Below are 13202 nucleotides of genomic sequence, written 5' to 3' on the forward strand. Positions count from 1 at the left end.
CCCATCCCTACTAGTTCCCTACTTCACAACTCATATTAGCCGTGAAATATTGTAAGTAACCCCAGTCCTCAGCTGTCATACTGAGATGATAAACACTGGCTTACCTTTAAAGGAATTGTTTTCAGATGTACCAAGATAACGAAAGGGAAGCATTCAGGATTGGACTGCTTATTATTAACAGTATTTATCTACCGCTTTTCAACAAAAAGTTCACAATATGATGAAAATATTCATCAACTAGCTTGGTTCTTGTGCTTTGCTATAGTATTTAATTACTTTAAATTCATTTTTACTTCAATAAACTTTCCTTTGCTTGCAATGAACAATTTAAATGTAGCACAACTACCTCATGTCAGTCAACACACTGTAATTATTGGAAGTCATGGTTCCATCAAATGACATGACCAACACCACGTTCATGTTCATCTTGAAATTCCCTTTCAATTTGAAACCTCACATTATAGTTTTTAGATTTCAGGTAGACAAGGATTTTGAAATTGGATTATTTGAGGTTGAACCCTTAGTTGTACTTCCCGTTGAGTTCATACACCTGCCCCTGAGTTTTGAAGGTCAGCATGAAGCGGTCTCATAGAACCTGCTTGGCCCGGAATGACGTCATGTTGAAGCAGCCACTGTACTTCCGAACACAGTCCATGAAGGGGACATGCTTGTGGTGGCTGTAGAGAGGCTTGAGCAGAGGTTTGAAGGGTGGGAGCTGCACCTTGCCAGCACTGCAGCACATGCCAGGGACCTCCTCCTTCCACCTGAGAGCACTGTGAGATACAGGCCACTGTGAGATACAGGAAGCTGGACTAGATAGGCCTTTGACCTGATCCAGCAGGGCTCTTCTTATGTTTTTAAAGCAGAGTCAGTGGATTGTAACAATTAAATAATCTCTTTATATTCAATGCCTACACTGCCCTTCCCTACTTGTTGTCCTCTTCTGTCAAATTTTAGATTGTAAAGTCCTTGGGGCAAGGACCCATAGATTAGCTTCTAAAATATCACGCACACTAATGGTTTTTCCTCTCTCCATTCTTTTTTTTTACATCTCTCTGGCTTTACATCATAACTTACTTGTTTCCTCTATGCCACTTGTTAAATAATGGAACAGCTAATATAGAAGCGCTTCAAATATTTATTTCCATGGCAAAAATAGACTATGATATAATTCATTTCACATATATTACATATCAAAGTAAAACAAGCCTTTCTGTCTATCAAATACAATTTGTACATTGTTTTACAAACCCATTTCAAATTGTACAAAGTTTAAAGCTGCAGTGATTATACATTTTTACAGTATTGATTGAGAGAGACAAAGCAGAACACAGATATTAAAAACGCTTAGCTTGACACTAGAAAAATAATACTTGAAAAGGGACACATACTACTGTTGGAGCAAAGCACTGCGTGAATCCCTGTATATTGGTGCAAAGAGGAGAAATTAAATGCAAGATCCAGCATTCTCTTTTGCTTGCATAGAGTTAATTCAGAAAGCTGCTTGAAAATCCATTAAGGCCAATAGGATTTTGAGGGTTCAAAATTTCTGGATTTCTTATGGAATCAGTTCCTCAAACCCTTCTGATTCCAGGCAGAGGCAGACATTACTAGAGTGGCATGGGCATCACTTCTCCGCGGTCCAGTCCCATACTTCTCCAACATGTTGAAACCATGTGGCAAATCCTATGGTTCCTATGCAATAATGTTCAGCCCCTCCCAGAGGGGGTCACTAGGAAGAAATTTTCCCTATCCATGCAGCCCCCCTATAGAAACACAAGTGGAGCTGCAAAGAAATGTATATTAAGAAGAAACACTTACACCACTGTAGTATCATATGACTCAGAACTTGCATCCTATTCTAAGCCTGCAATGAAATCAACAGGCTGTCTGGGTTGAGGAGCAGTTCTGGCCCCTCCAGGGCCCTAAAATTGTACACCAGTTTCTTACCTTTAGTAAGAAAATTGATTTTGTTACCCTTGTTTATGGTCATCTAGAATTTCTGAAAGTTCTATTTACTGTGTTTTGTTTCAACTTCTACATGTCTTGGGATATTCCAGGTTACATCAAATGGCCTACAGGTTCCTTTTATATGCTTAGGCATCTTGAACTGTGCTTCCAAGGAAGTTTTTGGGTGGGCCTAAAGTATGTGGTTGCAGATCTAAAAAACACACATGCACACAGTATCCAGCTGTTGCTATATGTAGTAACATATATGTTACTTACTCACTATATGTTCAGTTCATCTGCCTTCACTAAGGCTACAATCCTAGACTCACTTTCCTGGGAGTAAAACCCCACTGAACACAATTGAACTTACTTCTGAGTAAACACGCACAGGATTGTGCTGTAAGTCAACCAGCATCTTATTTAGCATCAAAAGGTCTTCTCAAGAAAAAAACAACCCACCCTGTAATGCATCTTTTGCTTAACAATGCAGTGTCAATTGTTGTAATCTATAACATTCGGGTTGATTAACTAGCCTGCTTGAGACACCAGTGTTATTTTTAAAAATTCCACTGTTTTATGGCTGCCTGCCTACCTTCCCCACCCCCTTGACACTGTATGATTCCAAGAAAACTGAAAAATGAATTTGGGAAGCACTGGAGCCCTATTCTCCCTCATCCATTCAAAGCAGAGTAGTTGTTAGCTTGGTCAGCTGGGCTCCTTCAAAGATCTAGATTCTAGAATAGTGGTTCCCAAAGTCTGAATAGGACTTTGGGAACCCTATAAGTCTTTGCGTGAGCGGTGGGGGGATGGGATGGGACAGCAACATGATCACCACAATCGCACTGCTGCCAGGCAGGGAAGGGGTTTTGTAACTTACCAAGGGGCTTGGAAATGTTGAAAAAAGAAAAAAAAACACCACTTCCTGTTTTGGGGCGAAAAATGAAGCTGGGTGTTTTTTTTCAACATTTCAATCCTCAGGGAGGGCTACAAAGGGGGTTGCAGGGTCCCCAGACCCTCCAAAGAGCCATAACAACCCCCAAGTAGTTACAAAACCCCTTCCCTGCCTGGCAGCAGTGCGATTGTGGTGATCATGTTGCTGTTCCGTCCTGTTCCATTCCGTCCCATCCCTTCTCCCCGCTCCCCACACAAAGACTTACAGGGTTTTCGAAGTCCGAATAGTGATCATGATGATTACTTTGCTGCTTTTTCCAATTCCCCTGGTGGGTTGTGACCCATCAGTTTGGGAACCTCTGTTTTAGAACATTCCACAGCAGGGCCTGTTCTGGCACATTCCCAAATAGGAGTCAAGCAACCAGTTCCCACAGGACTGCAGTTAACAGCATTAATCCAGAGAGTTGCTTTGGGGCCTAATCCTATCCAATTTTCCAGTGCTTATGCAACCGTGCCAATGGGGCATGCACTGCATCCTGAGGTGGAAAGGCAATCACAGAGGTCTCCTCTAGGTATGCAAACATTTGTTCCCTTATCTCAGGGCTGCATTGCAACTACACTGGTGCTGGGAAATTGGATAGGATTGGGCCCCCTGCAAAGTCTTGAATCAAGAATCCCCTCCCCAGAAACCCCCTCCCCTCCCCTGTGGACATCACTTCAAAGTTCCCCCAAGCTTCAGTGAGCCAAACACCTTGCCAAGGAGAGACACAATTTTATGCTCCTCTAGATTGGGTCTAAAGGTTTGTGCAGGGCAACCACATATGTATTACAAACCCACATTTTGCCCTGTTCACATACAAAACCAAAGAGCTGTGTGTGCGTGGGGGGGGGTGTTTACAAAAGGAGCACACAAGAGCGGGGAGCAAAATCTTCTCACTTGGTAGGCCCCCCCCCAATTGGCTCACTTTAGAGGCAGGCAGCGAGAAAATGGAGCAAGAGCTAAGATTGTAGTGAGGAAGGGGGAGATTTGGCTCTTTTCCTCTGTATGGTTTGTATAGATCAGGAACCAAATATTCTGCTTTAGCCACCTCTTGTTTCAAGCTATTTTCAGAAAAAGACTGATGCTCAACCCAGAAGAAGGGATGTCAAAGCGCAGTTCCTACTGCGCCTGTCCTTCCTGTGTCAAGCAAAGCCAGGCCAATATGTACCAACTCCCAATCCCATTATTCAGAATCTGTTACAGTGAATTACAATTTGAGAAATAAGGATGCTGGAATATCCAAACAGAACCTTAAAATATATATTTGGGGTTTCAGAGGCCACCTTAAAAGTAGTTTCCACAGAAGAGGACTATATTTTTCAACTGTCTTGTTAGGCTTCAATAGTAAAAGACACTCTTAGGAATTTAGTTCTGCCGTCTGGTGCAGACAGAACATTTCCCAATCCTTCTGCATTACTTTCAAATTTACCCTCCAATACCCATTCCACCCCTTTTAATGTTGCAAGAGACCCTCTTTGAGGGAAAGCGCTACTGAAAACATAGTATTTTCAGAGTCCATGAAGGAACTTGCCAGTGTTAAAAAAATTTAGCCAATATGCTAAAGAGCTGCTGTTAATGGGCAGGTAATATTGACTAAAAGCCAGTCAGAAATCTAGTTCACCCAGATGACAGTTTTTTAAAAAGTGACCAAAGACAAGAGTCTGCATCATGTAGATTAGCATACCAAAAGCATTCAGAGAATCTTCTGCTCATTGCTCTTGAGCCAGCTCAAGAACATGCCATGGGGCTGGATTAGACTGCCCACAAACACCTTTTAACAGCAGTTTAACCCCATTTCATGGAGGATGGTGCAGCCCAAAAACAAAACAAAAAAACCACTTGAAGCCACACAGACAAGGACTACTGGCTAAACTGTGTACAACAGCCACAGCTAGTGGGGTTTTGAGGCATCTCACTTATCTTCTGGTATTCACAACTGCATAACTGCCTGTAGAAAATTACCATCTCTCTACGTCCCCTTTACCTTTACAGCAGGCATCATGAAAAAAAACCCATTCATCTTTACTTTTGACATGTACGCCTTTCAAAAGCTTTTAACCAGCCTGTTAGTACTTTTGCCATTTTCGTGTCTTCCAGGTGATCATAAAGAAAGGGGGTAGACCTGTCAAGATGCGTACTTCTTCCTAACCTCATCTCAGCCCGGCTGGAAGGAATTCTTTTAGGATTGTTAGCCCTTGCCTCCCCCCGCCCCAACACTCCAAGAGAGAAGAAAGAAAAATAGGCTCAAGGATTCTGTTGTAACATGGAGTTTCTTGACAGGGAACATTAAAAAAAAAGAGTAATACTGCAGCCTTCCCACTAAAATATGTAAACCAATAATCACACTCACACTCTGTCTTACATACAACTAACTGCCTTTGTCACCATGTGCAACATCCACTTTAAAACCAGCATCCCTCACTCAATTCATCTTAAAAAGCTTTTCCTAAAAAAACAAATGAATAATGCATGCTAATTGGTTAAGTGTATTGCTGCACTCCCGACACACTTTCCTAGATAAATAAGAGGCAAGAAAGTGCTTAGACATTATCAGCATCCACTTGGATTTTAACTAGTAGTAGGAAACTGTCTTCTAAATGAATGAATAATACTGAGGACGTCATCATTTTTGTACCTTCCCAGGAGCTACATGTCATTGCACAACATCATTTTGCAAGGGGCCTAGAACTGTCAGCAATAACATCATCCTGGTATTCCTTAGTTCTGTAGATTTAAAAAAGTGCCAAATGTAACCATTTCTCCAGCCTCTCAGTTTTTTTATCTAACATCTCTCATACAGACACACTGATCTTTTTACTGTCATGCTTCGAACTGTACAAGTCTTTATCGCTTGCCATTTCCTCTTCTTTCTCAGTTTCCTTAAAACCAAAGAACTTGAGTTCTTTCCTTCTGCATATACTACTCTGAAATACTGTGCTGCTCTGTAGCTATTAGAAAAGTACGTACGTACGAATGAATGAACAAACGATATGCTAAAGTACAAGACAAAGGGCCCAATTCTATTCAACTTGTCAGCACCGATGTAGCTGCAATGCTGCCCTGAAGTAAGGGAGCAAACATTCCCTCACCTTGAAGAGGCCTCCATGACAGCCTCCTCAACACAGGATGCAGCGCACACCCCATTGATACAGCTGCATCGGTGCTGGAAAGTTGGATAGGATTGGGTCCTAAATGCCTTAAGTGCTACCTTCAGATATTTCTTGCAGCTGCTGGTTCCAATGTGAATCGGTATAGTCCTTGACTATATTAAAATATATACTGTATATAAACATTGATTCAAATAGAAAAGTTCAATGCACTGTGGCTTTCATATTTGCGGGACATACAGCTTCACCACATAATGTTATCTATAAGCAACATAGATACAGCTGGGTTTTTTTTCCTGTATTCTAAAAGTGGGTTGTTAAAAAAAAACAAAAACACGCAATTTCGGTATGGTGCAATGCTGGCTCAATAGGATCGGCTTTTTGTTTGCCTGCAGCAACAGTCTCATAAGTAAATGAGCATAGCATACCAATACACATTTTCCTTTTTAAAAAGCCACACTTGTTCCTTCCCTGTTCCAGCTACATGAACAAAGAAAGAAGCCTGTCCACTCAAGAAGCCTTGCTCTGCACAGACAGGACGACGCTGGGCCGGTGCTCAGCTTTTCAAACCATGCCACAAAGGCAGCCTCACACGCAGGCTGTGTCCTTGAGACCTCCCACAGAAGGCAATCTTCTACTTTTGTAAACTCTTGTGAAGAATGAGGCTTAAACATGGCATAGGGAGGAGTTATATAAGCCTCGAGCTCTTAAGGAACTGAATGAGAACTCCATAGACAAAGGTATATTGGCACAGCGTCTGCACCATCATCATTCGCTGATGTCTCAGCACATCCAGCATCCTTGGAATATCCAGTGCCTACAGAAGGAAGAATCAGAAAAAGGGATCAAGGGGTGAGGCAGACACGCACTGATAAGACTATAACAGGGGTGGCCAAACCGTGGCTCACGAGCCACACACAGCTCTTTGACATATACCATGTGGCTCTTGGAAATACGTTGGCCGAGTTCCTTTTTGCATCACAATATATAAAAAAGTAAATAAAAATTTTCAAGCTTTTGTCATTATTTGCCAGCTATAAACCAAGAGTCCACTGGATTAAGAACACAAGTTTAATGTTCATGGCGAGTACATGTATTTAAGAATTTAAAGCTTAAATATTGCAGCGCTCAAACATCTCTCTTGGGGCTCTCAAGCATCTGAAGTTAATTATATGTGGCTCTAACGTTAAGCAAGTTTGGCCACCCTTGGACTATAAGTTCTCAGCAAGAGTCTGTTTTGCTGAATTTCCATCATGTAATGTTATGCATGCTTATGGTATTTTTATTTGATTACATTTATATCTTGCCTTTCTTCCATCATGAAACTCAAGGCAGTTTACATGGGGCTCTCAGATGGCCTCCTACCTCTCAGTAGTCTCTCACTAAGGCCGCAATCTCAACCAACTTTCCAGCACTGACATAAGGGCAGTGCAACTCCGAGGTAAGGGAACAAACATTTGCCTTATCTTGAAGAGGCCTCCATGACTGCCCCTCAACTGCAAGAGACAGCACACGCCCCATTGGCACAGCTATGCCAGTGCTGGAAAGTTGGTTAGGATTGTGCCCTAAGCCACATAGACTTCAGGAAGGTGGCTGGGTCATGCGCCTTCAGATCATGTAATTAACATGAACCTGAGAAGCCTAGTTTTCAGTCAGGTCCGGCCATCATTAAAGTTCCATATCTTTCGCAGCATTTAGCTCTCATCTCCAAAGAGGAACATAATGCCAATGTCACAGAGAGGCTGTTGGGTTTGCTATATTGAGGCTCGACAGAAATACTGAACAAGAAAAACCTGATGCCTGTAAAATCTGTAAAAAAAAAAAAACACTAATAAAATAACCTCATTGTGTTCCAGACAGGCAATCATGATCTCCGACAAGATGACCACACCGGTTCTTCCCACACCAGCACTGCAGTGCACCAGCAGAGGAGGGTTGGGGGTCATAGGATCTGCGGTGCTATTGGTATGACGTCGTACTGATTGTATCTCTTCCAGATATGCTGTCAGGTTCCATGAAAACAAGAGAAAGGAAGAAATTTTTTTAAAAATCACCACTGCAACCAAGTCCAGAAAGTAGAACAGACATGTTTTTTAAAATGACTTAGGGCGCAATCCAAACCAACTTTTCAACATTGACTCAGCTGCAATGCAGCCCCCAAGGTAAGGTAACAAGCATGCCCTTACACTGAGAAGGCCCCCTAGACCACCTCCCCACTGCAGGATGCAGTGCACGCCACATTGGCACAGCTACGTCAGTGTTGGAAAGTTGGTTAGGACTGCGCCCTTAGTCAGTGAGATGCCTTGCTTTTAATTAAAATAGTTGCACTAAATTCCACACAGGGAAAATAACCTCTTCATTAAAAAAACTCATTTGCTTACACAAGGTGCTGTGATAGGCACTGACTCATACAGCATTAAAAGGGAATTAGATCAAACCTTCATGAATTCATCTATTAATAACTGTTAGCCATGATGGATAATGAAATCTTCATGTTTCATCAGAGACATATACACAACACAACCTGTTTATGAGTTCTCCAGAAGTAGCTGGTTGGCCACAGCTGGTTGAAACAAGATTTGGGATGAGATGAATCTTGATGAGGCCCAGCAGAGTGTTTCTTGTAATAAGTACTTAGCAAACAGATACAAAGCTTTTTTTTTTCTCCAAATGAGAAGAAAGGCAAAAGTTTTATGGGACGGCAGTCTCTGGGAGGGTTACTTTCATTGCAGTAGCTCTACCAAAGGCTACAATCCCATGAATCCCTTGGCTTATCTTGCTTCCTGTTTGGAGAGAAAAGAGAAAAGAATCCCCATGGCAATTCATTGTTGTCTCTGCCAACAAGGCAGAGGGGGAGCTCCCCATTGATGCAGAGGTAGGTATATGATGAGAGGTGAAAGGTGGGTGGGGAGGGTGTTTGAGGGATGGGATTGCTGGAAAAGGAATTGTCTTGATATGAGTCAGTGCATGAACTGATTTTCTCCAAATAAAGAGGAAAGGAGGTGGGAGGTTGGATCATTTTCAAATCATTTAGTCAAGAATCTTAACCAACTCAGGGCTCAATCCTATCCAACTTTCCAGCCCCGGTGCAGCCACAATGAAGCCCCGAGGCAAGGGAACGAAAGCTCCCATACCTTGAGGAGGCCTCTGTGATTGCTTCCCCAACACAGGAACCAGTGCATACCCCATTGATACAGCAACACCAGCACTGGAAAATTGGATAGGATTGGGACCTCACTCACTTCTAATCACAAGATAAATACAGCCCATCTTTGTATAAAATAAGTTCACTATTTATTAAATAATGTGGATCATGCATTCATTTTTTGGAAAGATGATCATGCACTGCACTCTGCACATACATATGCAGGTAGAGCCTATTTATCCGTGTTAGTTCCGTGACTCGGCGCAATTAACAAAAAACGCATTGGGCTAAATTCCATAGAGTTACACAAATACACTGCAGCCTGACACTTCCAGATGGAAGGAAACTAAGGCAGCTGTTATCAATCCCCTCCGCTCCGTACTCAGCCCTCCCCATTGCCAGCTGCCCGACTTCTTTCTCATGGGATGCTGATCTTTCAAGAGTCCAGCCCTATGCATTTCTACTCAGAAGTAAGCCCCATTCCAGTCAATGGGGCTTACTCCCAGGAAAGTGTGGAGAGGATTGTAGGCTAAATCTCATGCTTTGCTTGGTGGGAAGGCTTGCTTGTGTCGGTGATTGCCTGCACCATGGGGGGGGGGGTTTGTTTATATCAGTGATTGCCTGCACCATCTCAATGGGGGGGGGGGAATTTGGCAAACCAAATTCCCTGGGTTTTTTAAAGCAATCCCTTCTGTTGCTACCACACCTGCCCCTGTGTGTGTGTGTGTGTGTGTGTGTGTGTGTGTGTGTGTGTGTGTGAGTGAGTGAGTGAGTGAGTGAGTGAGTGCTCCACCTTGCTGCATGTGTTTTGGCTACAGAGATTTTTGGCCCCCCCTTCCCCTCTTCAGCCTCTTTGCTGGCTCAGGGGCTCCAGGAGTTTTACTGTTCCTTTGCAAGGGAAACCTCTTCCAGGACTCCAGGGCTATTTCCCTGCCTGGGCACGGCAGAGCCTTTTTGCAGTGTTTTGGGCTGCCTGGAAATGGATCCAGATGCCAGCTCAGGACAAAGGAGGCAAAGGTGTGTGTGACTTTTGGTTCCCCCACCCCACTTTCGTTGAGACAAATCCACAGATAAAAAAATCTTTGGATAAATAGGCTGCACCTGTATATTCCAAATAGCTGTTTTCCAAACAGTTTTATTTCTTCTGCAATGTTTAGATGCCCAAAGTGGTTTACATAAAATAATAAACTGTTCAAGCTGTTAGAGTCATTCGTTTAAAACAGAATAGTTGTGAGAGCACACCTGCTGGTGTCTCATTACTCCATCTGGTGTGGCCAGGTAGAAAGGCACAGCATCACTCCATACCCGATTCCCAGAAAGTAACTGCAAAAGATATCATTGACAAAAAAAGGTTAATCAAAACTTACACAGAAATCCTTTTATGTCCTCTGGGCAGCCGTGCTCTGGCCAGTCAGTGTATTGCAGGTGCCAAACTGTTCTCTCTTGCCCTGTCAGGAGGTGTTTGATCTTCAAACCTGTTGTTGCATAGCAACCAGAGTCTGTCCGGAATCGGGTGGTGATCTTGAATCTTCCGTACGTCACTGTGTTATGCCTCGAGCCAAGCCGCGGCCAGTACCGGAAACTTTTCTCTCTACCTCCCTCCTAGACCACCACACACAGTCAACAAAAAAAATGAAAAGCGAACGTTATTTTTTAATGGGACTAGACAATTCTGTAAGGAATTCTCACCAAACAGAGAAAGAAACACTAACCTCTTCAGCTGTCACCATGGTTATAATGGCAATCCCTTGCTCCCACACCATCTGCCAGAAGTCTTGGCATGTATTCTGCAGAGGACCTTGGGTTGCAATATAATCCCATTCCATGCCTCCAACTGAGACCTGTGAAATAGCACATTTACTAAGTGACCAATTCATTGTAGAAAGAGTTAAATTGTGACAATTCTTTACATCAAACTGTCACACACTATTTATCCTGCATTTCATGGTCATTTGGTCACAATGTGATCACAACCATTCATGTATACTGAGAACAACACTCATACATCTGATGAAATGGGTTGTAGTCCAGGAAAGCTTTTGCTACAATAAATTTATTAGTTTCTAATGTACCACAAGATTGGTTTCCAGAGTGTCAATTCTACCCAGGCCTTACAGTGGCGGATCCTGAGATCCACCACCATTGTCCTGGGCCAAAAAGCAGGAAAGCCACTTCACAGTTCAGGGGGCTGGGAAAACTACCATATGTGGATGCCACTGGCCTAAAGAACCTCTGCTATGGCCCATAAGTTGGCAGCAGAGGTAGTTCGGGGGAGGATCATGGATAGATTGGGCTGGACCAGGAGCAAACCTTGGTGGCACTAGATCCTGCAGGATCTTATAGCCCCTTCCGGGCTCAGCTCATATCCCCAGAATCTCCTCAGATCTACGCCAGCTCAAGAGCTGGCATAGGTCTGAGGAAACTCATTGGAAACCAGGCAGCCTATACAGATGCAAGTAAAATGTCTTTACTTACCTTTCCTGGGTTGACTGGTTTCCTGCCAGCCCACAACATACATTGCACACTCCATCAGCAGCACTGCATGCTCTGGGCTAGCAGCGGATAGTATTGGGCTCTTAAGGCCCAATTCTATCCAATTTTCCAGTGCCGGTGCAACTGTGCCAGTGGGGTGTGCACTGCATCCTGTGGTGGAGAGGCAATCACAGAGGCATCCTCAAGATGTGGGAACATTTGTTCCCTTACCTTGGGGCTGCACCAGTGCTGGAAAGTTGGATAGAACTGGACCCTTAGGGCACAATCCTAACCCCTTATGTCTGTGCTTTCCAGTACTGACATAAGGGCAATGCAGCTCTGAGGAAAGGGAACAAACATTCCCTTATTTTGAGGAGGCCTCTGTGAGTTACACCCAACTGCAGGATGCAGCACATGCCCCATTGGTACTGCTATGCCAGTGCTGGAAAGCACTGACATCAGGGGTAAGGACTGCACCCTTAGTCTGTTATACCAAACACACGACTACCTTTCTGGACAGAGAAGAGGATTACAGGCACCGAGTAAGGACGTTGTGAAAGTAGATTTATTTGTTATGTAGGAGTTGAAAGATAGACAACAGTATTCAGAAGGGGTGGGCCGGGGAGAAGGTAGTGAGAATTCACCAATGCAGATCAGCCTGTATAAATGTTCCTGCAACAACATTTCATTTCTGCAAATTTCTTTTGAAGAAACACAGAATTCACAACATCACATGATCAGGATGAGAACAGAATGTGGATATGGCCACTTCCCTTGAATATAACCTAGCCTATGCAATGAGAACGCTCATAAGACGTTTTCTACTCAGCAGAACTCCTACTCTTCAATGAGATTATAACATGCTTCTTAAACCTGACATGTCACCTTCAAAGGTTGACTGATCTGTTTATACACCAGGAAGTCATTTAACCTCCATTTACATACTCAAGTATGAAAAGATCATTCAGAAATAGGGCTTTAAGGATAACAGCTTCCACATATGTACTCCAGTTAGCAAAAAGACAAAGTGCTTTGAGTTGAAACCTACTTTCTTAAGAGATGCATTGAGTTCAGGTTGAAAAGAGTTGGAAATTAAAGGGCTGCATTTCATGCCATTTTCTTTCTAGTCCAACAAAATAAATATTGAAAAATGGCAAATGGCAAAACAGGTGTATTGTTACCTTCCAAGTCCACAAGGAGAGAAATATTCTTCTGCACCACTATTCATTTGAACCACACTAGCACAATCAGTCAGGTAAACCAGACTCTTACCATCCCGGGCCATTTTTGTAGCAAAATTTTTGGTCAAAAATAGAATGTACAAGAAAATGGGTTGATACATTCTCCTTCCTTCCGATCTCACCTTAATGTGGGAAGCATTGATATAACCCGTATTATTTTCCTTTGTAGGGACCAGCTCTACTCTGGTGTCATCATAAGGAAGCACATCCTGGAACCTGTTCCTCTCTGCATTTTCTGGAAGTCGGGCTATTGAACACTCGCCATCTAGGAGTCTTTTCTTCTGAATCCGCTCGTACTCTGTAAACACCATTCCCTGTTCCAACCGTAGTTCCAAGCTTTTACACTAGAAACAGAG

General features: G+C 43.1%; 1 protein-coding gene across 2 annotated transcripts in view; it reads right to left on the reverse strand.

Annotated features, from left to right (window-relative positions):
- Positions 1-1122: 1122 nt before the first annotated feature.
- Positions 1123-13202, reverse strand: part of PTPN21 (protein tyrosine phosphatase non-receptor type 21) — a 70068-nt gene continuing 57988 nt past the window's right edge. For both annotated transcript variants that reach the window (XM_066628193.1, XM_066628184.1), the window contains 5 exons: positions 12969-13190; positions 10846-10974; positions 10501-10735; positions 7830-7990; positions 1123-6805 (listed from right to left, as the gene is read on the reverse strand). In XM_066628193.1, coding sequence (XP_066484290.1) covers positions 6677-6805; positions 7830-7990; positions 10501-10735; positions 10846-10974; positions 12969-13190 — 876 coding nt within the window. In that variant the 3' untranslated portion in view covers positions 1123-6676. The remainder of the gene's footprint in view (positions 6806-7829; positions 7991-10500; positions 10736-10845; positions 10975-12968; positions 13191-13202) is intronic.

This window comes from Tiliqua scincoides, chromosome 1 (genome assembly GCF_035046505.1).
Source record: "Tiliqua scincoides isolate rTilSci1 chromosome 1, rTilSci1.hap2, whole genome shotgun sequence".
Lineage (NCBI taxonomy): Eukaryota > Metazoa > Chordata > Lepidosauria > Squamata > Scincidae > Tiliqua > Tiliqua scincoides.